Source organism: Nomascus leucogenys, chromosome 6, assembly GCF_006542625.1.
Source record: "Nomascus leucogenys isolate Asia chromosome 6, Asia_NLE_v1, whole genome shotgun sequence".
NCBI lineage: Eukaryota > Metazoa > Chordata > Mammalia > Primates > Hylobatidae > Nomascus > Nomascus leucogenys.
Window position 1 is genome coordinate 12,924,249 of NC_044386.1, and position 25,420 is coordinate 12,949,668.

At 39.4% G+C, this 25,420-nt stretch overlaps 1 protein-coding gene across 1 annotated transcript in view; it reads right to left on the reverse strand.

Annotated features, from left to right (window-relative positions):
• Positions 1 to 25,420, reverse strand: part of DNAH5 (dynein axonemal heavy chain 5) — a 234,597-nt gene that overhangs the window by 153,501 nt on the left and 55,676 nt on the right. Inside the window, exons 23-32 of the mRNA XM_030815104.1 lie at positions 22,308 to 22,509; positions 21,513 to 21,748; positions 18,533 to 18,751; positions 16,985 to 17,047; positions 16,433 to 16,671; positions 15,150 to 15,390; positions 13,311 to 13,510; positions 10,230 to 10,383; positions 6,726 to 6,889; positions 1,011 to 1,167 (exon numbers count right to left, since the gene is read on the reverse strand). Coding sequence (XP_030670964.1) covers positions 1,011 to 1,167; positions 6,726 to 6,889; positions 10,230 to 10,383; positions 13,311 to 13,510; positions 15,150 to 15,390; positions 16,433 to 16,671; positions 16,985 to 17,047; positions 18,533 to 18,751; positions 21,513 to 21,748; positions 22,308 to 22,509 — 1,875 coding nt within the window. The remainder of the gene's footprint in view (positions 1 to 1,010; positions 1,168 to 6,725; positions 6,890 to 10,229; positions 10,384 to 13,310; positions 13,511 to 15,149; positions 15,391 to 16,432; positions 16,672 to 16,984; positions 17,048 to 18,532; positions 18,752 to 21,512; positions 21,749 to 22,307; positions 22,510 to 25,420) is intronic.

Below are 25,420 nucleotides of genomic sequence, written 5' to 3' on the forward strand. Positions count from 1 at the left end.
GCTCCCTCATGGGCATTCTCATGCTCTTTGTGCTTAATGAAGCACAATAATAATTCAAGTCCAAAATTATCAGCAATTTAATTGTCCAATTTCTCTTGAGTGTTATAGTACATAAAACTGACTTCAGTGTTGATCACGTTATACTCTTCCTGGGAACCCCAGGCCAGCATCATGTCTCTCAGATAGCAAGGAGTTTGACCTTAACAAGTGGCTTTTAATTGCTTCTAATGGAATAGCTCTAACACTCCCTAACTGGACTCTGAAGGCTACTTGTTTACTTCCCTGTCTCCTCCACCAGAGCACAAGTTCAGGGAAGGTTAGTGTATTCCCATTGTTAAGCATGACATCTGGAACATGGTAGTTGCTCAATAAATGTAACACTGCATGCTAGGATGAAGAAATGAATGTCACTAGGGGTTTGTATGAAGCACCAGAGGGAAACTGAATACAATATCTAACAAGAAGAGTCACTTTCCTAGGGAATTTGGGTGGAGGGATGGATTAGACAATAGATTTCGGCAGCTGTGCAAGTGTAGTCTCCGTCAAGTTAAATGACCTATCGTGAGTCTCATGCAGCTTCCTGATTCTATACACATGGAAGTGTTAAAAAAAAAAAAAAAAAGTTTGAATAAAGTATGTCGAAACCAGATTAAAACAATTAAATCATGAGGGCAATTCCGTTTAGTTAAGACATTATTTTATGAACAGTTGGTTTTTCATCTTATTGGATTTCTGACTAGTTAACTTGGTGCGTAAAATCATGAATGCTACATAAATGCATTCTTAATCCTAAACTAGTATTTTTGTAATTTGAATCTACACTTTGGATAGTAAGAAATTACACAGTTCTGAAGGTAAATTGGGCCCCAAGATTTGTTTTTAGTCACTGGCCAAGAGCTAATGAACAGGGAAGCAACCCTTGTTATAAACTCATTTTCAAAGAGCTACTTAAAGATAGTTGAGGTTCTAAGGTACGGTGATTGTTGGCCTGCCATTAGAATTAGGCGAACCTTTTCGTGGAACTTGACAGATTTAATGTTGTCAAACACGTTCAGCAAATGGGCCTGTATAGTGTGGGAGTCTGACGCCTGCCCCAGAATCTCTAGAAGAGCAGGATCTGAGACGAAGAAAAACCGAGGAAAGCACAGTCGTTTTTTCTCCAAGTACCTACGAGGAGAGGAAAAACATAAACCTTTATAACCACGCAAAGCTGGTCGTTCAAGGAATAAATTAACCTGGATGGGAAAAGGGGAGAAGATTGTGTGACTTGTGACAATCTGATTTTCCTACGTGACTTCTCACTGTTTTTAATTTTTCAATTTTTTAAGAATGTTTTCAAATAACATTCCACATTCTGACGGAGAAATAATTTTTTCCCAAAATTGGTGGCAGAATTCCCTCATTTTTCACAAGTATAATGTACACCTTTTGCACAGTCTGGAAAATCTTGTATATTCTATGTAGAGAGTAAGATAAAAACACAGCCAGGCAGGTTTTGGTTTTGGGTTTGGGTTTCCAAGCCCAGCACGATGTCATCTAAAGGCTCCCTACAATACTTGAAATTGTGACTTAAAAGAGAATCCAATGAATTCGTCATCCCAGCAGAAGCAAAACCCAGCTATGACGAGCTCCAGGGAAAAGCTGTGGCACTCGTCTCTGCCTCCAGGAGTTTCCAAAATCCACTGAATGTTCCCCATCGCTGACCTGCTTTCAGCCGAGCTTTTATTTCTATATTTGCTTTCTGTTATGGTCATTCCTGATGTTATGGATATGTGTATTCTGTTGTTTTCTTAATTATAGCTCTGTATCTTCATTTTCTAGCATATTTTGTTATAATTATGATGATTTTAATTGTACTTTTTTTAATTTTTGCTCTTCCCTTATCATTTGTATTATTATTCATTTTAGCCTTTTTCGACCTTTTTTTTTAGACAGAGTCTCAGTCTATCACCCAGGCTGGAGTGCAGTGGCATGACCTTGGCTCACTGCAACCTCCACTTCCCAGGTTCAAGTGTTTCTCCTGCTTCAGCCTCTGAAGTGGCTGGAACTACAGGCCTGTGCCACCACGCCCAGCTAATTTTTTTTTTTTTTTTTTTTTTTAGTAGAGATGGGGTTTCACCATGTTAGCCAGGCTGGTCTCTAACTCGTGACCTCAAATGATCCACCTGCCTCAACCTCCCAAAGTGCTGAGATTACAGACATGAGCCACCACACCTGGCCCCAACTTTTATTTTAGGTTCAGGGGTACATGTGCAGGTTTGTTATATAGGTAAACCGCATGTCGGGAGGTTGGTGTACAGATTATTTCATCACCCAGGTAATAAGCATAGTACCTGATAAGTAGTGTTCCAATCCTCACCCTCCTGCCACCTCCACCCTCAAGCAGACCCCAGTGTTTGTTGTTCACTTCTTTGTGAACATTGTATTATTTCTTTATTTCCTGTGTAAAATTATAAGGAAACATTTTTATTTCATAGCAGCAGAATTCACTTTCTAGGAAAAATCAAGTCTTTACTAGAGGATTACTTGGATCAGAAACTGGAGCCTGGTGGCAGCCTCCCAGGGCATGCGTGAGGAGTGCTGGACAATTCACGATTTGTCAACTGCTGGACTCGTTTTGCTGAGTGGGATGTCAGGCTGAGGACAAATCTGAGCTACATTCCTCAAGACAAAGGAGGGCACTCATTGAGAAAAAGGTAAAGAAAAGAAGGAGATACAAAGAGAGGGTCATGCTAAGTAAGAAATTTGGGAAAGAAATGGACATGGCTACAGGGATGATCATGGATAAGCCTGGGCACGTGGGTTGAAATCATCCTCTCCAGCTCTCACAGGATCCTCAGTAAAACAAGCTCTTGCAGCGATGGGACTTGTTCACTTTGGACATGTGAAAAGGCACAAAGCCTGGCCTCAAATAAGAGGCAGGATAAAAGCAGAGACAGCCTGGAGAGTCTGTTTTCTTCTCTCCCCCCTCACTTTCTTAAAGCCTCACTTAAATGTTTGTGACGTTTACTTTTGTTTTAGCTAAAAAAAACTAAACTTTTCTCAGTTTAAAACTACTAATTCTGTTATTTCAAATATCCCAATCCTTATATGAATAACTTTGATGTATTTGTTATCCTCCTCACTGTAGCCTGGTCTGATTCTGGTGAGGCATCGGGTCACATTTTCTATCCCGTTAGACCAGTATGGAAGGAGGCTGTGGTGTGTGATAGCCAAACCCCTGTGACGGTATAGAGAAGACACCTTATCTTCACGACACAGTCCGATTACCCCAACTCAAATTATGATCTGATCTGTGTGAAGACCCTTCCGGTCCACGCTGATCCTTGACAGCTTGGGAGGGTGTTGTTTTTGTATAAATATGAATTCTCAAATGTTTATACAAAGCTTACATATATTGCTTATAACCTCTCCTTGGTAACAAAATCAAAAGACAGGGAAAGCTCAGTTACAAAAAAAAGTGTGAACAATTTTAGAGTAGACATTTTCTCTGCAGGGTAATAAAATAATGCCAAAATGTTGGGTGACAGAATAGAATATGTCCATAGTAAAAAGAAAGAATAAAAAAAGAGAAAAATAGGCCAGGCACAGTGACTCGCACCTGTAAGCACTTTGAGAGGCCGAGGTGGGTGGATGACCTGAGGTCAGGAGTTTGAGACCAGCCTGGCCAACACAGTGAAACCTCATCTCTACTAAAAAAAAATGCCAAAAAAAGAGCTGGGCATGGTGGCGCGCCCTTGTATTCCCAGCTACTCAAGAGGCTAAGGTGGGAGAATTACTTGAACCTGGGAGCCGGAGGCTGCAGTGGGCCGAGATTGCACCACTGCACTCCAGCCTGGGCAAAAGAGTGAGAACTCATCTCAAAAAATAAAAGGAGAGAGGAAAAAAAAAATAGAGGGGGGATTGTGCATGTGTGTGTGCCTGTCTGTCTGTCTGTCTGTGGTGGTGTGTGGAAGATGAGGAAGGGAGAGAAAAGTGATAAACTCAGCTGTAGGTAGTCCAGTAGCCAGTTCCTGGGCAAGTGTTTCAGTGGTAACTGAACCTTCATGATGTCTTAGTGGTCCCTGCCCCTCAGTCCTTCCATGTTGAAGAACCCCCAGAGCAGGGAAACTTTCAGAAACCCTTTTCTTGTTCTCTCTGACCTGATCCTGGTGTTAGGCACAGAGCACTCATGCTGGGTCTATATCCAAGAACCCTCAGTGGTGCCTGAACCACATTTGGTCATGCCAAATAATTATTAGGCTAAATGGAATGGCACAGCATCAATCATTAGAAAACAATCTTTTTTATGCTTCAACAGTTACTTGACTTGATCTAACAATTTTATACGGGAGATCAACTCATTAATCCCTAAGACTCCATTTTTCTAAATCTTTATGTTAGAAGAATTATTTGCAAATGGTTTTGCTTTAAAGTAAACATTTAAAGGGTGCTTTACTGACATTGGTGTTGGCTACGGCCAAGGTGTTTCAAAAGCCTCCTTAGGTTTATGGTGATACTCTATGGCAGCAGACCTCAACTTTTTGCCACCAGGGACCAATTTCATGGAAGACCATTTTTCAATTTTTCCACAGACCAGGGGTGGGGGTAGTTTCGGGATGAACCAAGTGCATTATATTACTGTGTACTTCACTTCTATTATTATTGTGCACTTACATTTTTATTATTATTACATAATGAAATAATTATACAACTCACCATAATGTAGCATCAGTGAGAGCCCTCAGCTTGTTTTCCTGCAACTAAATGGTCCCATCTGGAGATGATGGGAAACAGTGACCAATCATCAGGCATTAGATTCTCACAAGGAGTACGCAACCTAGATCCCTCATATGCACAGTTCAGAATAGGGTGCATGCGCAGTTCACAATAGGGTTTGCACTACTATGAGACTCTAATGTTGCTGCTGATCTCACAGGAGGCAGAGCTCAGGTGATACTGCGAGTGATGAGGAGCAGCTGTAAATACAGATGAACCTTCGCTCACTCACCTGCTACTCACCTTCTGCTGTGCAGCCCTGTTCCTAACAGGCCACGGACTGGTGCCGAGGTTTGGGGACCCCTGCTCTATAGCACAGGCCTTCGAAACACCCATCACCTAAATTAGAGTAAACTTGCAAATATTTGCTACAGAAAATCTTGGCCCTACCTCTAGCTTCAAGGTAGTGGGGTGGACATCCATGTACGCATGGTTTTTAGTCTCTTCAACTTTCCTAAAAGTCCACCAACTTCCACATCTCCCCAGCTGTATGCTGAAGCCTATGCATTTGTCCTTAACCAGCAGGGCAGACTGCCTGTCCTCTGCGTTCTTGTCAGGGTTTACCTCTCTCACGTTTTATGCTGCCCAATACCTTCCACCAACATGGATATGAAAGTGATATTCATGGAGGAGTCACTGAAGTGTATGCAGTGATTCCATTCCCTTAGTTCCCTGGATGAAGCCATTCCATTAGAGAGGCTCATGTTTGACTCACACTGTGATAAGAAAGCAGATGGAGATTCTGCTCTGGGTTCCCTTTTAATAGGATACACAACAGAAATTCCTCCAAATTATCAATTTGAGGACAACAAAACATAATGTTTCCCTGAGTAACTTTTATTCTATGAATCCTATGAACCTATCATATGCCACCCTTTACCTTGGGCCCTAGGAAGGATCTTTGCTCTCTAAATCAAAGGTCCATTTGTAGTTTTTCTCTACACCAATTTTACCCTCTGAGCTTATTAACCCTTTTTTTCTTTGACCTTAACTTTCTCATTGCATTGTTATTTTTCAGCAGCCGTCTCAAACTTTTTTTTGGTTAGCCAAGAATAAATAAGTAATCCATATTGCTTACAAGTACCCTCTTACAGGTCTTTTTTCCATTTTTAGCATAGTCACATTTTTGTTCAATTTTAATAAACTCCTCTCTTTATTTCATCGAGATCCTGCCAAAGCACCATTTGAAGCCCAGTATTTTAGCCATCAAATGTGTCTATGAGGGCAGCCTGGCTTAGATGACCTGAGTCCCGCAGTGCACAGGACAAGCTGGTTATTCACAGGACCCTATTACAGGTCATGAGGCCATCAGGATGTATTCATGGGGAAAGATCAACTGTCTCCCAGAGTGGGCCAAGGAGACATCATTATTTAAGTTAAATGCTCAGGCACTTGAGTTTAACTTCCTTAAGTGTCAATGTACACTCAGCATATTACTCTGTAACATATTTCTACTTACATTATTTTATTGTGATTAACCAAAGGAAAAAAAAACAAACAAAAAAACTTTGACTCTTGGAATTCACAATGCCTCCATACACATAAATGTATGTGTAGATAGATATTATATTAGACACTTTTTAATATAATCCTGACTACATGTATATACTAAACACTGTTTCATATAATAAGTATAATAAATAGGTTGGTTCTATAAATGTTTATTCAAGAAGAATGTCAGAAAATAGGTGTATTAATTTTTTAAAGCAGGGACTGTATGAGAATGTTTATACAGTCTTATCCCAGTGATGGAAGCAACCTTAAGTCCTATGAGTCCAACATCAGGACAAATCTAGCAAGTCTTTGATGCGAATATAAGGCTTCAAAATATCAGTTTCATCTGTGCAACAGCTTTATATATAAATTCAGCCTTAGCAAAAGAAAACAAATTGGCTAATGCTATCTAGTCTCCCTGTATCCTTTTGTCTCAAGGATACTGAGAGCTTTCAAAGAGCCAGTGAACTTACCCAGTAAGGGATTTCTGGCATATTTCCAACTGGTCCAGCAAGTGCGGTAACAGCTGCCCCAGGGTCTCATCTCCAACACAGCACTGGACTACACTGGGCACTTCATGTGCCCGAGTCATGATCTTCACCCAAGATTTATCTATGTTAGAAAAGCGCTTGGCTTCCTATGAGAACAAGGTAACAAAGCACACTTAGATTTGGACACATCTGTGATCTCAAAGACGGAGTATCTCACATTCCTCCAGCTGAGGCTAGAGTTTTAACCGGTCCAGATATCCAAGCAACATATACCTAATGTCACACACACTTTATTGAAGTTCTTACTGGGCTTTCTGTGCCATATCATCCCCTGTATTAGGGAAGCATCCTTAGCTCAACCTTGCTACTCCCATTATGTTAAGTTACAACAAGAAATCAATACAGAAGTAACAATACAAGTCAAGAAAATATGAAAAGAAAGGACACACATTTCTTTTCACAGGTTATCTCTAAATGAAGTACATTTCCTATTTTTATATTTTCTCCATTGAGCACTGGATTGTTTATGTAGAAAAAATATTTAAAAATAAAGATACAAAATTAATTCCAGTATAGCTGGAATATTGTAAAAAAATTTAATGGAAAATGCACAGATTATCTTGAGAGGTCAGGAATCACATAAATTTTCTTCTTTTTTTAAGACAGGGTCTCACTCTGTTGTCCAGGCTGGAGTGCAGGTGCTCAGTCACAGTCCACTGCAGCCTTGATTTCCTGGGCTCAAGTGATTCTCCTACCTCAGCCTCTCCAGTATCTGGGACTACAGGCATGTGCCACTATGCCTAGCTAAATTTTTTTTATTTTTTGTAGAAACGGGGTTTCATTATGTTGCCCAGGCTGGTCTTGAACTCCTGGGCTCAAGCAGTCTTCCCACCTCAGCCTCCCAAAGTGCTGGGATTATAAGCATGAGCCACCGCACCCGGCCCCAAAATTTCATTTTCTTCTTTAAAGCTTTCTGTATGTTACCAATGAGTACATACTATCAAATATGAAAGGAAGAAACTACACCTAGCACCTTAAATATTCTACATGAAAATTTCCAAGTCCAATTTTAGATTCTTCTTCATCCATTAAAAAGAAAAATATGGGAATCCTGGGCAAGATGGCCGAATAGGAATAGTTCCACTCTGCAGCTCCTAGCAAGATCAACGAAGAAGACAGATTATTTCTGCATTTCCAACTGAGGTACCTGGCTCATCTCATTGGGACTGGTTAGACAGTGGGTGCAGCCCACAGAGGACAAGCAGAAGCAGGGTGGGGTGTTGCCTCACCTGAGAAGTGAAAGGGTTTGGGGAACTCTCCCTGCAGCCAAGGGAAGCCATGAGGTACCATGCTGTGAGGGACACTGCTATCCGGCCCAGATACTACGCTTTCCCCATGGCCTTCACAACCTGCAGACCAGGAGATTCCCTCAGGTGCCTACTCCACAAGGGCCCTGGGTTTCAAGCACAAAATTGGGTGGCCATTTGGGTAGACAATGAGCTAGCTGCAGTTTTTTTGTTTGTTTGTTTGGTTGGTTTTTTTGATGGAGTTTCGCTCTTTTTGCCCAGGCTGGAGTGCAACGGTGTGATCTCAGCTCACTGCAACCTCCATCTCCCAGGTTCAAGCAATTCTCCTGCCTCAGCCTCCCGAGAAACTGGGATTACAGGCATGCGCCACCACGCCCAGCTAATTTTATATTTTTAGTAGAGACGGGGTTTCTCCATGTTGGTCAGGCTGGTCTCAAACTCCCAACCTCAGGTAATCTGCCCACCTCGGCCTCCCAAAGTGCTGGGATTACAGGCGTGAACCACCACGCCCAGCCAGTTTTTTTTTTTTTTTGTACCCTAGTGGCACCTGGAACGCCACTGAGGCAGAACCATTCACTCCCCTGGAAAGGGGGCTGAAGCCAGGTAGCCAAGTGGTCTTGCTCAGTGGATCCCATCCCCATGGAACCCAGCAAGCTAAGATCCACTGGCTTGAAATTCTCACTGGCAGCACAGCAGTCTGAAGTCGACCTGGAATGCTTAAGCTTGGTGGGAGGAGGGGGGTCCACCATTACTGAGGCTTGAGTAGGCGGTTTTTCCCTCACAGTGTAAACAAAGCCGCAAAGAAGTTCAGACTAGGCAGAGCCCACTGCAGCACCAGAAAGCTGCTGTAGCCAGACTCCCTCTCTAGATTCCTCCTCTCTGTGCAGGGCATCTGAAAAAAAGGCAACAGCCTCAGTCAAGGCTTATAGATAAAACTCTCATCTCCCTGGGACACAGCACCTGGGGAAGGGGCAGCTGTGGGGTGCAGCTTCAGAAGACTTAAACATTCCTGCCTGCCAGCTCTGAAGAGAGCAGTGGATCTCCCAGCACACGGCTCGAGCTCTGCTAAGGGACAGGCTGCCTCCTCAAGTGGGACCCTGACCCCCTGCTTCCTGACAGGCAGACACTTCCCAGCAGGGGCCAACAGACACCTCACACAGTAGAGCTTCGGCTGGCATCTGGCAGGTGCCCCTCTCGGACAAAGCTTCCAGAGGAAGGAGCAGGCAGCATGTATACCTATGTAACAAACCTGCACATTCTGCACATGTATCTCAGAACTTAAAGTATAATTTTTTTTAAAAAATCCAAATCTCCTACTTAAAACCTTTAAAAAAGAAGATGAAAAAACATGCACAAATACAAATCAAAAATAAAGTAAAATTTTAGTGAGTGAATACATTTTACTATTGCCTCCAAAATAAATGGTCTGCAATCTGATTTGATCTGTCATCTGTAATTAAACTGAAAACTAACCAAAGAAGAAGTTCAGAAACCTATGTGATGAAAACATTTAAAATAATCATGCTTCTAAAACTCAAATATATTGTTAAAATGTTATAATCTTGCACATGGCTTAAGGTAATTGAATAAGAATCCTTGAGACTTGGTTAAGATGTTCATTTAAATATCTCAAAATATACTCCATATATACCCAGTAAGATGATTACGATTTGATAATAAATACATACTTGACATCTTGAAAAGAAGGTCTTTTTGTTTTGGAGATTTCTTCTGCACATTTCCACCCCTCAATTTTACTGTACAGATATAATTGGGTACATTGCATAGTATGCATTACTTTAAAATGTCAGTAGTAGAAGAACAAATTAGCCTACCATTGTCAAGATAACTGCACCATAATTCTACACTGTTCCAAATTCTACCTTGAAATTATCCAAAGAAGCACACCAATTATGTGACCACTTATTCTTTGTTTTTTTAACCCTCTATTTCCTATCAAACCTCCACAGTTTTGCAGCATTCTTACTCTGATTGTCACCCCTTTCCTTTCCACAATTCCTCACTCCCTTTGAAGAATAACAGCATTAACAGTGACAACAAAAAGATTGAAGGAAGGGGGTTCAATAGAAGTGGAATATTATTGCATTATTTAAGGGGGTATTCGTTCTGAGATCTTTCTCTGAAAAATCTGATGAAATCATAAAGAAGATTACAAAACCTTGGGCAGCTGCTTGGCAATGTCTCCTCCCACAAAGACGGCTTCTAAATAAATCCACAGGTTTTGCACCGTCATCCAGCTCTCGATGATGTCTGTTGAGTTGGAAAGGTACTGCACCCATTTTTGAATCTGGGCTTTGAATGGCATATTGTACCTAAAATAAGAAATAGGTTTAGGATTTGGTTTTTGTTTTTGTTGTGCTGTTGTTTCAAATTAAAAAGGTTTTTAAAAATCTTAATTTTTAACCTCTTTCTTTACAACCTTAATTATGTTGCTGGCTTTTAAAGTGATGCAACCAAGTGATTAATTCATCCCCATTTATTGTGCATTGTTAGTCTAGCTTTTTCCCTTTTGATCCAGAGCATAGAGAAGGGTAGGAGATTTATAATCTAAGGAGTAGATCAGGCATTAGACTTGATTCCACCAAGCTTCCAGGGTAATATAATTACCCTCAGTGCTGCTATGGCTACGAGAATAATATTTGCTCTACTGAGCTTCTGTGCCTATTTCATGGAGTCTCTGGTTTTTCATATAATATAGAGCCTTTATAGAACCAACAGTGGAGACCAGACAATTAATTCAATCTTCAAATATGATAACACCTGGACTCTCTCCTTAGCCTCCCCTTTTCTCTTTCTTACTCCCCACGTACCTGTGTCCAACCCACTCATGTTTGATGTACATGTGTGCAAGACTACTGCCTCTTCCATAGTTAATCTGTCTTTCCCTTTTCCTCTTTGAGACAGACTGCCTGTGGGTGGCCTCCCAATGTCCTTTTTTCCTTCTGCTTTTCCATGTGGGCTCATAATTACCCAGCTGAATTACTGAATTTCCCAGCTTCTCTGCAGTAATGTGCAGTCAGAAGACTAAGTTCCACATCAACAGTGCTTAATTTAGCAGAACACTGGAATGATCTCATAGCTGAACACTGGAATCATCTCTTCAGCATTAAAAATTACTGAGGCCCGCCTGGGTCCTACCTACAGAGACTCTGATTCAATGGGTCTGGGAAGTGGCCCTGGCATTGGGATTTTTTTAAGTTCCTTCGGTGTATCTGGTATGTTGCAAAGATTGAGAACCACTCTTCTACATGAAATGTGAGTAGTGGCATTGGATATAATGGGTAGTATGGGGAATAAGGTCACACCTGGGAAAGACAGATGAGTGAGCCAGACCAAGCTTGGGTCCCTGATGATGTGGTGAAGCCCCTATTCCAAACTGAACCATCTATGTTAGGAATTCTTTGATGTGTGAGCAATATAAACATCAGTGTTATATTAGCCATTTTGTATGTGGTGTTTCTGTTATTTACAGACAAACTTAATCCTAAATGATTGTACAGCCTATCTTTACGTTTCTTCTTCTCTTTCTTATCCCTTCATGGTTCTCTCTAGCCCTACATAATATGGACTTGAAGTCGTATTATTGCATAAAAGTTTAATTTCCTATTCTTAATTGTTAACCAAATTGTTTTAATATTCCACGCATCTTTCTGAATATTTGTATGCTCTTCACTAGAAATATAGGTCCATAGAAACAGAGATCTTTCCCTTCTTTGTTGTTCTACCCACAGCACCTAGAAGAGTACATCACACACATAGTAAAGGTTCAACAAATATATATTGAAAAAATATTCCTCCCGATAACTGTATCTGTAGATTAGATGCCATTGATAAGAAAAGTTTCCCCACCCCAACCAGATAATTTTTACTTAATTTATATGTGTGTCTTTTCTATCTCCCTAGGGTATATTATTGCCTATCTATCCTTTATTCTGGTTTGGTATGAACAGCAACCAAGTTCATTAAAACTCACTAAATCCTGAGAAGTCCATAATCAAGATTACTAATGGTCTAACTTCCCCATATTACTTTAGTGTAACAAGTAAACTAAGAGAAATTTTTTTGAAATAGCATGAAGTACACGGTATTTCCAACATTAAAAGTATTGATACACATTTATATGGAGAATTGGGCGATACTTTAAAGCTACAATAGGACAACAAATTCATATCTCAGTGGTATCCACATTCTGCACAATGACAATATATTTGAGAAGATTCTGGGGAACAAAAACATTATTTCAGAAAGAGCAAATGGAAGCAATGAAACAAGGAAATGTAAATTCATGACTGTATGGTTTGTATGTCCAAAACGTGAGGGGTGGCCACTACGCTTTATACACATGTAACAAAAGTTCACACGTGGACGGGCACGGTGGCTCATGCCTGCAACCCCAGCACTTTGGGAGGCCAATGCGGGCAGATCACCTGAGACCAGGAGTTTGAGACCAGCCTGGCCAACATGGTGAAACCCTGTCTCTACCAAAAATACAAAAATTAGCCAGGCATGGTGGCTGTTGCCTGTAATCCCAGTACTCAAGAAGCTGAGGCAGAATCACTTGAACCCGGGAGGCTGAGGTTGCAGTGAGCTGAGATTGCGCCATTGCGCTCCAGCCTGGGTGACAGAGCAAGACTCTGCCTCAAAAAAAAAAAAAAAAAAAAAAAAAACAAGTTCACACATACCCCATAAATTTGTACAAATATAAAAAATAAAGTATGTAAACAACTAAGAGTTTCTAGTCCACAGATACCGGCAAAAAAGGTTTTTCGAGTAAAATGATTATTCTGGAATTCAAAATAATGTTGCTCCTGGATTCTACAGCCTGTAGAGCTGTCAGCTGTTCAGTCAGGCTTGTCAGCAGCAAAGCTGAAATGTTCCCAAGATCCAAGTGGCTAATTATACGTTGCATTATTTTGTCCAGTGGATGGTCTCAGACATATCCCGAAAATAGAGAATAATGAAATAAAACCAGAGTTACACATGCTGTAACATGTGCCTGAGGCAAAAATGAAAACAAGAATAATTGAAATATAATCTCTTGATTATTTATATATAAGTGGGTGCCTAAGTAAAAATATGTTTTGGATATAAAAATTAATTAATCAATTTAATTAAAACAAGCATTTTCAACATTGAGTAGACTATATGAAGGCTATTATTGTAATGGATTTTTCATTAATTTGAAATGTTTGCTACTATGGTTCTCAAAACTAAGGGAAAAGATAGATGGTTTTCCCACCTGTTGCTCAGTAGGGATCCCAGCAACATCAAGCTGTCCTCCATGTTGGCGATAATTTCCGAGGTACTGTCTCCTCTCAAGAGTAGCTCTCCACGGGTTTTAAAGCTGCCAAAGGTGAATGTTTTATTGTCCCATTCATTAATCACTTGCTTCAGCTTTTGCTCAATGTCTCTCTCTTTCACTGCACTGATACAGATGTCCTATCAAAATGGTAAGCTTTCATTATTGCATGAAAGTCACACATCCTTCCTTAATAGTCTACATGCAACACCCCATCTTCACTATTTGCTTCATATATATATACTTTTACTTTTCCAGACCTAAAATGCAATATAATAAACAGAATGTGTATATGCAGATACTGATGCATGAAGAGAGATGGAGATAAAGATATGACTGAAAAACAGAACTTTAATTTATAAAATTTCCCAGTAAACTTGCCTAAAAAGAAAGATGACAGAAAATATATGCAAATCATTTTAAATTTTGAAACTTTAATCACTGATTCAAAATTCAATGTATTTCTGATTTACCTCTAAAGTCAAATGAATGCAGCATGTGAATGAACACAGGCAGCAGAAACCTGATTCTCCCATGGCTCTGTTCACTTTCCCAGTCTCCTCTGTGGCCTCACCCTTCTCCTAGACCATTAGTCAAGCCCTTCCTTTACCCTCATTTCTTCCCACACTGTTCCCCCTCTGGGTGAGCTCATTTACACCCATGAATTCAATCACTTTCATATCTCCAGGCAAGACCCACATCCATTTGCCTACTGAACTTCCCTGCTGAGATGTTTCAAGGAAACCCCAAACACAGTCTGTGAAATATCAGACTCATGTCCCTAATCAAGCCCATGATCTTTGCACCTTGTCACCCAATCTGATCCCCTTCCCATGTTCCCCGTCTCTGTGGTCAGCACCTTCACTCATCTAGGTCTCTCAGCAAGAAATCTAAAGTTCATCTTTAGCCCTCCCCTTCCTTCTACCATGTTCCCTTCATCACCAAATTCTCCTCAAATATCCCTTGATCCTTTCTCTCCTCTCCAGCTTTACTGCTTCCCCTCTCATCTAACAAGCCATCATTTCTTGCCTGAGCTACTCTTAGAAACTCTCAGTTGGTTTTTCCATCATTCTTCCCTTGTCCTCCTTCAATTCCTTCTCCAAAGATCACTACCAGAGTGATCCTTACAAACGGTCAACCTAACCATGTCAGCCCCTGCTGAAAACACATCTCCCAGCTGGTGCCCATTGCTCGATAACATCATGTAGGCCCACTCCGCCTCCCTGGCCTCTGCTGTCTCCTCTCTGCCCTGCCTCCACACCTCAGCCAAAGCCCAGACCTGGGCCTTCTTCTGCTTCCTCAAACACACTTCAGATGCTCCATGCATAATGCACCATCTGCCTGGAATGGCCTTCTTTGCACTTTCCAGGCCCCTCACCCCAATCACACAACCACACTCCCTTCACCCAGCCAGTCCTATGCATGCATCCTAGTCCTCCCTAGCTTTATCACCCCCAGGTGAGCCAAACTCATCTATCATAGGCTTTCATAGAACAACATACATTTTATTCAATGGTATTTGCCACAGCTTATAATTATGCCTTTATTTGTAAAATTATTTAATAATCTGTAAATGCAGGACTGCATTGTTATACCCTGATGCAGAATCTGTCCCATCTTAGGCCAAATAAGCATTTGTTGAAGGACCTAGTGGCTGAATGCCAGGAGAAGAGTTTCAATTGTCTGAGTGTAGTTTACTGATCCAATATTCCATAATATAGAAATGTTATCAAATAAATCCCATGAGACCTTGCAATCTTCCATCACATCATACTCTACCTCTATTTCCTCTTTGTATTTCAGAAGAGGTGCCTCCATGACATTTCTTAACTTAAAGCTTTCATTCCCCACATCCAGGCTGTGCCCGGTGAGGGTGGTTATCCTTTCCCAGTGCCGCTCCATCATGGCTTTACTGGCCATGTATTCCAGCAGCGGGCAACACTCGCTGAAATCATCAATGATCTTCTTCAGGTCCAAAAAAGCCTGCCAGTCCTTCAAGGCCCGGGGAAGCTTCCGACATCTGTGAAGGGACACCAACATGAAAGGCCATTGAAATATGATGGTAGACATCACTGGACCAAGACGGTCTGCTAGTATTTCTATTAACAACAGTCTCTTTGAATACTTATCCTATTTTAAAATCCCATGACTTGCAGGCTATCTGTTCATATAATATACAGATGACTTTTATATTACAGAAAATTGTCCTCCCCATTAGAAAAGATTTTTTCCAACCCTTCACAACTATTACCTAGTTAGAGGCATTATTTTAGAGGGTAGAGGTGCTGTTCAAGCTAATTCAATTCTACAAACACGTACTGAGAACTTACTAAGCACAAAGCATAGCATAGTGTATCAGGCTGTCAAGTGAAATATACAACAAGTAGCTCTCCATTTTTTTTTTTTTTTTTTGAGACAGAGTCTAGCGCTGTCTCCAGGCTGGAGTGCAGTGGTGCGATCTCGGCTCACTGCAACATCCACCTCCTGGGTTCAAGCGATTCTCCTGCCTCAGCCTCCCGAGTAGCTGGGATTACAGGTATGCGCCGCCATGCCCAGCTAATTTTTGTATTTTTAATAGAGATGGGGTTTCACCATGTTGGCCAGGATGGTCCAATCTCCTGACCTCGTGATCTGCCCACCTTAGCTTCCCAAAGTGCTGGGATTATAGGCATGAGCCACCGCACCCAGTCAGCTCTCCATTTTCTTTGAATTCAACAGCTATGACAATACAGAAAAATCATGGGCCCCTGCTTTTGTTCCAGATGATAATCTAACATTAACTTCAAATGCTTCATAAGTGTAATATAAATAAAAATCAGCTCCCACCAAGCTGCAGAAAAGCCCCTAACATGATTCATCCTGGTAGATAGAATGTGCTTGTCTCGTGTACACACAGGAGTAATTAATAAATAGCATTTGACAAGAGTGATGTCAATGGACAACAAAAATGCAGCAAGATGTGCTTTTGCAATAGCTGGGGTGAAAAGAGAACTTGGCTGCCTATCAAAGAGGAAAGCATTTGAAGTTCAATTGCAGGGCATGCTAAACATTTAATTTCTTACCTGTTCTGGAATTCTAAGAGTTCACTGTTAATTTTTTCAATATTCACCTCTGACCAAAGAATATCATAATAACTATTTACAGTTTCTATGACACTGTTGTACAGAGTATATATTTTCTGTAGAAGATTTAGTTGCTTCTTTATTTCAAGAAGCTGAGGATACTGTGTAGCTGGCAGGCCAAAAAGCTCCTCTCCTCCAGTATACGTGAGGTATTTCCGATAGATATTATCAAATTGATTCTAATAAAAACACAAGTGAAAACTCATCAAAATGATTTATACATGATCAACATGCAAATGAAAATATAATACTGGCAAACAAGCAAGCCAGAGATGTATGATCTCCGGGCGCATGTAAATAGGAATACTAAGTTGGCATAATTAATTCATAGAAACTACTTCTAATTGTAATCCTACGAAATCATATTTTTAATGCAAGTACATACCATATTCCACAATAGGGCTCTCTATCTTACAAAGAAGAAAATACATGTGTGTTTAAAACACAACAAAGTTTCATTGTTTAGAAAGTCATAGAAACTAAAAAGATTACCTGAAACATGATAAGCCTGTCACTGGCTTCCTGGGGCTTCAAGCCACTAGCCATTGGACCATTCTGAACAAAAAGTAAAAAAAGAAAAACAGAACGAAGTGTTTGCATATAAATTTCATGAACTCAAAGTATTTAAATATTAAAGTTAGGTTTCATGCATGATAGGAAACTTCATTTTTATTTGTCAGAAAAAAAGGGCCTCACAAAGTGATTCATTTAGAAATATTTTTCTAGTCTAAAAAAGCTAAATTAATGCGAGAACTTCCCTTAGTCAAGAAACTTTTAAGATTAAAAATATGTATTATCATTTCTTAGGTAACACAGGCAAAGAGGAGTCAATGCCTGTTCTATAAGAAGCACATATAAAGTCTGCTTTTGAGATAAATGCTAATATCATACAACTCATAGATTTTTATCATTCTAATACCCACTTGTAAAGTGGCCTATAATCTTAACATTCCAATCAGATTTTCCAACATTAGAAAATCTTAAATATGTGGATTTCTGTGCTTCTTCATCCATGGAGTTGGTACATGGGTCCAATCTTCTAACTTTATTAATTTTGTGATTTATTGTGCTACTAGTTAATAGATACAAATTTTACCCTAAACTCTATATATTTCCCTTCTCCAGCACATTATAATTGCCTGGAGATGGGTCTCATTACACAACATATTTACATTAGAAGATTCAGTACTTAAACCTATATGGATAATTAAAATATGGACTCCATGGGGGCAGGCTCGATCTGTCTTATCCACTACTGTGTAGTCAGCACCAAGGACAGCGCCCAGCAATTGCTGAGCTCTGTTATTTGTGTCACCAGGGAACGCTGTGGAAAGGAGGACAATTATAACTACATGTGAATAGTACTTTTCTACGCAAATTTAGAATGTTACCAAACAACTTCAGTGACAGACCAAATTACACAGTATTAGCACTTTTAAATTTATCATTTTCTGTTGAAATTATTATGTATGAAATCTGATTTGGTTAGGCTTTCTGTCCCCACCCAAATCTCATCTTGAATTGTAATCCCCATAATCTCCATAATCCCCACGTCTCAAGGGAGAGATTAGGTGGAGGTAACTGAATCATGAGAGCAGTTTTCCCCATGCTGTTCTGTCAGTAGTGAGTTCTCATGAGATCCGATGGTTTTATAAGGAGCTCTTCCCTCTTCACTCAGCATTCTCCTTCCTGTTGCCTTGTGAAGAAGGTGGCTTGTTTCCCTTTTGCCTTCCACCATGATTGTAAGTCTCCTGAGGCCTCCCAAGCCATGCTGAACTGTGAGTCAATTAAACCTCTTTCCTTTCTAAATTACCCAGTCTCGAGCAGTTATTTATAGCAGTGTGAAAACAGACTAATAGAAACTCTAAGGGGAAAGAATTGTGAAAAAAAATGTTTTTCTCTCATGAAAATAAAATTCCCATTCCCTGGGAATTCCTAGGAAGTTTCATAGAAATTTACCCATAATTTTTAGACAACTACATTTTGCATGCTCTATTCACTCATCCCCAAAAATACACACAGAGAAAGCCAGAGACATACCAAATCATAGTCCAGATAAAACTGGTGACAATCTTGGAGGAACACCTCCACAGCACTAATAAGCTCTTTCTTGAAATTGGGCTGCAGTGAGACTAATTCTTTCTGGACTTCGCCAGCACGAGCCAGCAGCTTCTCCCAAGCATAGTGTAGTGTATCAACTTTGTCTATCTCTTCCCTTGCTATCAGAAGTCCATATCTATTAAGCAAGGCATAAGATTCCTAAAAAACAAAAGAGGAAAAACTTAATTTTGGCCAGTCCAATGCATAAATCTACACACAGTCATTTATTAAATGATAAGAATGGAAAATATCAGAATAATAGTGAAACTACCCTGAGAGTTCTAGTTATTCTACTTCAAACTGCAAGAGGTTAGCTAAGCAGCTGAGCTGTTCAGCTTTAGTTTCCTCATCTACAAAATGGGAAAATCTTCTGGCTACTTTACAGGATCTTTGAGACTATTGAAAAATATCATTTTAAATGCATTTTGAAAACCATAAATCATTAAACAAATAAAAAATATTTTTACTTAGGCCCCCAAATTGTATTTGATCACTACAAAATTCTATCAAGTAAATAAAAAACAAAATAATTTAACTTCTAATATTAGAATAACAAAATCAATCAGGGTTTTAACTCTGTCTTATTTCACATGCTTGATAAGAGGTTCCAATCGTAAGATACAAGGGAGGATTCTTGAATCAGAGCCTGGGCCAAGTCATTCCCTTCAGCATGTAAAATCCTGGATGGCGTTCTTCACTAAAAGATTAAAACGAGGCAAAGGTTGGTTTTCATAAGAAAGAATTTTCTCTAAATATCCCTAGTCTCTTCTCCCACCATTACTCCTCCCCACAGAGGTGGAATGAGTGCCTGATTATTAATTTGGGGGAAAAAATTGTTGATTTGAGCAAGGATAGCCCAGTGCCTTTCTCTCTCTTCCCTCCCTCTCTGTGGAGACATGCCTGTGGTCTGCACCTCAGTGCCATAAACTGGGTCAGGGTAATACAAAGACCTACAGCTTTCCAACACTGCCTCTGATGGATGAGGAAGTATAATAATCCTGGGATTTAGTATTCGCTAGCTAATAATGTGTGTGTGTGTTTGGGGGTATGAAAGGGAGGGGAATAACTGGAGTAATACACTAAATTATGTCTTCCAAATAACTTCCATCAGGCATAAAGGTGATGTTTTGATCTTGTCTACTTGATTCTACTTTTGTTCTTAATTCCTAGGTGGGAGAAAATAGGATTGTCGGTTACTGTACCTCCTCTTTATACTTGAGGGTCTCCCCTAATGCTGCACAAAGAAATGTCTCTTAGCCTTGATGTTTTAACCCAAGGAGAGCAGGTTGGACCATGTTATCCCCCTGGCCCAACACAGCAGAAGTGAAAATGTGTAGTAGTATGTACCATTCTCATGGTAATGTGAAAATTTTCAAAATTCAAACAGGGATGCAGAAAATGGGAGAACAGAGTCTGATCTGGACCATCAGAGTATAATTCCAGACATTCCAATTATAGCGTGATGAAAAGATGATGCTTTTACAACTGGAGTTTTCTTTAATGCTACAATTAAACTAGTCTTATTTAAAAATGACAAATATAGTGACCCACTTCTGATAAGACATTTTCATCTGGAGGTTAACAACACCCCCTGACCCCACGGTGCCTCCATGCCTGAGAAGTGCTTTTCCTTAACGTCTCCACTCTTGGGTCTTTGTCAACAATCACAAGTGGCAAATAAGATTTAAAGATATGCACCAACAATTATGATTAAGAAAAATTATTAATGATATTAATAATTCACACTCTTACCCATTTCTAATGATAATATAGGTATTACAAGATGAATAAAAATGGAATTCAAAATTGCACACACATACACAGACATGAAAAGGAGCTGGAAAGAAATACACCAACATCTTGGTATGTACTTGATTGACAAGATTATGGTAACTTTTAAGTTTTGTTTTATACAATTGTTTTGTGTTTTCTAATTTTTCTACAATGCTACTTTTTAATTAGGGAAAAAATAGTTTTGTTTTGTTTTTTTTGTTTTAAAAAAGGCTGTTGCTAAGACTGATTTTGCTGGTGGCTTAATATGAGATTTCTAAGGAGACTCCTTAGAAAGAGATGATGTTTACTCAAGTGAATCCATTCAAGGGTGTCTGCTTGTAATGAAATCAACTGTCTTTTTTGCCATTGCTTAAATTACACTATATATGTTGATAATATTATAACTAATAAGTCAATAAAAGCAGACTTCACTGAAAAACAAGACATTTTCATCTGGAAAAGATAGTATGATATGGTATACAAATAAAAGTGATGTGCAACACTGATCAAATTACATAACTTCTTTGACCCTCAGTTTCCTTATGCGAGGAGTAGGAGCCGTAGTAAGGATGAAATGAGTTAATGCATATATGGACACTGTTAGTGCCCCATCCAGGTCCTGATTACCAGCTGGTATTCCCATCCCCGACTACTGAGAGTGCTGGCTATAAGGACGGCAGCTGTCCCTTCCCTGGAAGATTTTTCTCAGCTGAATGTGAGCCTTCTCATGGGGAGGTTATAGCCCATTTCCTATTGACTTAGGAGTAGAAAGGGTAGTCTCCTTTGCATGAAGGAGGGCCCAACTCAATTGATGTTGTAGAGCGCCCACGGGATCAGGCTGAATTTAGTCCATAGCTGATTGGCTTCCTTTCCTGATTCCCTCGCTCCCCTTCTTTGGTGAGCACTCATCAATAAATCATTTGCACAGAAATCTTTATCTCAGGCTCTGCTTTGAAGGAGACATGTGAAGAAGAAAACTGGCCCATGGAAGGCGTGCTATAGGCGTCCGGTATCATCAACAATATTGAAATTATTGTCTTGGTTTAGCAACCATTTGGTAACTTCACTCCAGACCCAGTCAATATTTCAGCTAATAGCATCCAACATGTAGAAATATTTCTATAATGAACAAATGATCATTAGTTACCTCAATAGGTCCTACTTGAAAGTCAATGGAGATTTGCTCCTCCCTTATTTCTTTCAGTGCTGCCATTGCAATCCGAATATCATCTAGGTCCTTAATTGGACGATTTAGTTTCTTATTGAATTCTTCAATAAGCATAAAAATGTTTTCCATCTCACTCCGGTATTTTTTGTTACAGTGGCGTCCAATGACAACCATCCAGGCCTTTGTCTCAGCAGTCAGGGCGAACTTCAAGTCAGCTACAAAAACCCAAATGTCTACAGCTCAGTTTAAAAACTCGAATCAGTACGAAAAGTCAAAGTGTTGCTGTTCTCCAGTAGTAAATACTTTACAGCTTATCGCCCTCTAACCCATAAAAAATTGAACTGGAAAAAATCATAATTTTTCCTAGTCATTATACATTCATTCATTTTATAAAGTTTGTTTTTACAACAACTCAATACACATTTCAAAATGCTTTTTTTAAAAAGCACATATCAGAACCCTCTGGGATAAGCCTCAAATGTTTGTTATTGTTATTTATTAAATAAAGGGTAAATTTTAATTCGAAATATAACAGACATCTCCTTTCTCTGACTTAGCCTTTTTTTAAGGTTTAGCAGCAAAGTGTTCAAAATACTCCAGAATCAATAATTATGCAGAAGGAAATTTTTTAAAAATCTACAAATTGGTCTTAAAGCTTGAGGCCCATAAAGTCAATCTTTAAGACAGGTAGAACTCTCTGGAATACTAATCTAGGTAAAGAGACAGAACAATACTGGCTAATTTATATAATTATATGAAAGAAAATGAACCAACCTGTGTACAGAGCAATGGAACCCACACAGATATATTCAGGCTCAGCATTAATTTCCTGCTCTAGGTTTTGGAAATAGAGAATCTGGGACTCAAATTCAGAAAGCAAGGGGCTCTGCGTAATAAATGTCTTAATGGCTTCTTCTTTTCCCTTTTGCCAAATGTGATTGTAGCGTCTGAAGCAATCCATGGATGTAATAACTTCCTGAATGCAAATAACAACAGATTTATGTTAAGAAGGAAGAATCTGAAAGGCACGATGATATAAGTGAATATTTGCCAACTGCTGGCGGTTCCTATGGATTTATTAAAATGTTTAGTGAACTGTGTGATTATCTGGAAATGCCAAAGAACTGGGACTATATACAATAGTGTGGACAGTAGCCCAGGGCTAGTAACAGTTTCACTGTTATCATCCCTAGCGAAACAGGGGAGGAGCAGTTTCTAGAAACTAGAAGACAGTCCTTGAAGATCCTGTGGACAGGGCCCTCTTGGTTGGAGCTGGGCCTTAGATCAAAAACCACAGCTCAAGGTCATACTACAGGGAAGGTGCTATGAAAAACATACTTTGAGGTCATTCTCCTCTTTCCCCCTCCCCTCAGATCTCCTCCAAGATTCTTCGTTGACTGAACCCACTGGAATCCTCAATGGGAATCTACTGACATGTTGCCTAAGGTCAGATAGGTGGAGGGAGTGGAGATTAGATCTTAGGGGCACGAAGGACAAACAGAACGTAGCGAGCATCACTCCAATGAGAGATTGCCTGGAATCACATAAAATGTGTAATTCATATAACTAGAATTGACATCGGAACAATACTACATCTTACCAACCAGGAACATAGTGCATGTTTCCATATCTTGTCATCTTTTTCAAAAATTCCTTGTTAAGTTTTAGCATAATCTTCATAGAGACCCCAGATACTTCTTATTACACACGTTTCTAGGTATTTTTCAATGTTGTTGTCATTGTAAACAAGATCTTTTCCACTATTATTATAACTGACTATGAGTGGCATATACATTTTTAAAAATTTATTTGTAAATGAACAGTCTAGTTTGCTAACCAAGTATGCATCTGTAAAGATGAAATGACTCTCTGGCAATTGGTAAATAGGGGATAGTGCTGATATAATGCAGACGTCACGTTTTCAAATGCTATTTTTCCCAGCAAAACAAATGCTACTGCTTTGTACCAGCTAAAGCAGCAAGCCACAGAGGAGTACAGTCCTGTGTGCCACTCCCCCTCCATCACTTCTTCCTTTTGGACTGATTTGGCTACCTCCTGTCTTAAGAATATCTTTGCATATTGTTCTCACTCATAAGTTAGTGCTAAAAGAAAAGTGTTCACGTGGACATAGAGAGCAGAATGATAGATAACAGAGACTGAGAAGAGTCAGATTTCTCATCAACTTCAGAAGGGAGGGTGATGAGAAAGTCGCTAATAGATACAACGTACATTATTTGGGTGATGGATACCCTAAAATCCCAGACTTGACCCCTATGCAATCTATGCATATAACACAATTGCACATGTATCCCATAAATTTGTACAAATAAAAATAGATAAATAAATAAATACCAATCAAAGGAGAAAGAACAACAAAGAAAGAATGTTCTTTGCAGAGTTTGGCCTGATTTTTATAGAGTTTATCTTTGCTTCTATGCCTCCACAATCTCGACTGTTCCTTTTCCCACTTCTACCAAGCTTCTTTCATGTTTCATAGTAAAGTTCTGTAATTACTATAGCGTTATTAAATGTGTGAATATTTTACTATGATTGTTACTGTTTATATTTTACTATGATTATTATTGTTTTTATTACTACCCTGGTTACAAATTGCCTAGATTTTGTGTCTGCCTCAATCTTGTTTTTCTCATAATCCCTACTATTTAATATTCAATATGAAACTTCTCAAAACAGGACGATTTTCAGGAACATGTTTATTGTATTCTATGAAAAACTCATATAATTATCTTTCCATTGATGACTAACTTAACTCTTGTTGGGCCACAATTTCTTTTTCAGATTAGCCTCTTGGATTTACTTGGTAGACAATTGTATCATCTACAAATAATTAAAATTTTGTCTTTTTAATTTAATTATTATTTATTTATTTATTTATTTTTGTAGAGACAAGATCTCACTGTGTTACCCAAGCTGGTCTCAAACTCCTGGCTTCAAGTGATCCTCTCATCTCGGCCTCCTAAAGTGCTGAGATTGCAAACATGAGCCACTGAGCCTAGCCAAAAAATTTGTCTCTTCATTTCTAATTCCTTTGTGAATCAAGTTTTTCCACTGCCTTATATGATGATTTCAGAGTTACGTCCGCATGAAAAACAAATTTAGCTGATAAAGAATAACAAATGCAATTATTTGAAATAATTGAGCATTACAGGGTTCTAAATGGTCTGATTATTTTAAGCAAATTGCACCAATCTTCACCAAACCAAGAAGCAGTTCCACTCCAACTCCCCACACACAGCTAAAATGTCCCTCCGAGCCTCAGGTTTAATGGATGTTGATACTTCCCATCCATTAAAATGCAGAAAGCTAAACCTATCACTGCGTATCCCAACCACAAATGATTCATTTGCATGAACTGAAGTGGTGACATGTAGACCAAGAATGCGTTGCAACAGCATGTAGACATATTCACATATGTATGATGGTTTGAAGAATTAATTACAGATTATTGAAGATTCCCAGAAATGGATAGAAGTTCCAGAATCCGGACTGTCTCACCACCCAAGCTTATAATATTAAGAATATACCCTAACTAAATATGTTGGAGGGTATTCTTTTAAAGTGTCTGTCTTTATTAAATTGGAACTTTTTCACATGGAGGTAACACAGGCCTTGAAAGGAAAATGACCTCAATAGGAAAATTAGGCGAACTACATACGTAGAGTTGTTCTGATTATGTAACCAAGGTTATTTTGATTGTTTGGTCCAGCTCAACGTTTCTATATTTTTTTTTTTCAAGACAGAGTCCCGCTCTGTCACCCAGGCTAGAGTGCAGTGGAACCATCTCAGCTCACTGCAAGCTCTGCCTTCTGGATTCAGGCAAATCTTATGCCTCAGCCTCATGAGTAGCTGGGATTACAGACATCTGC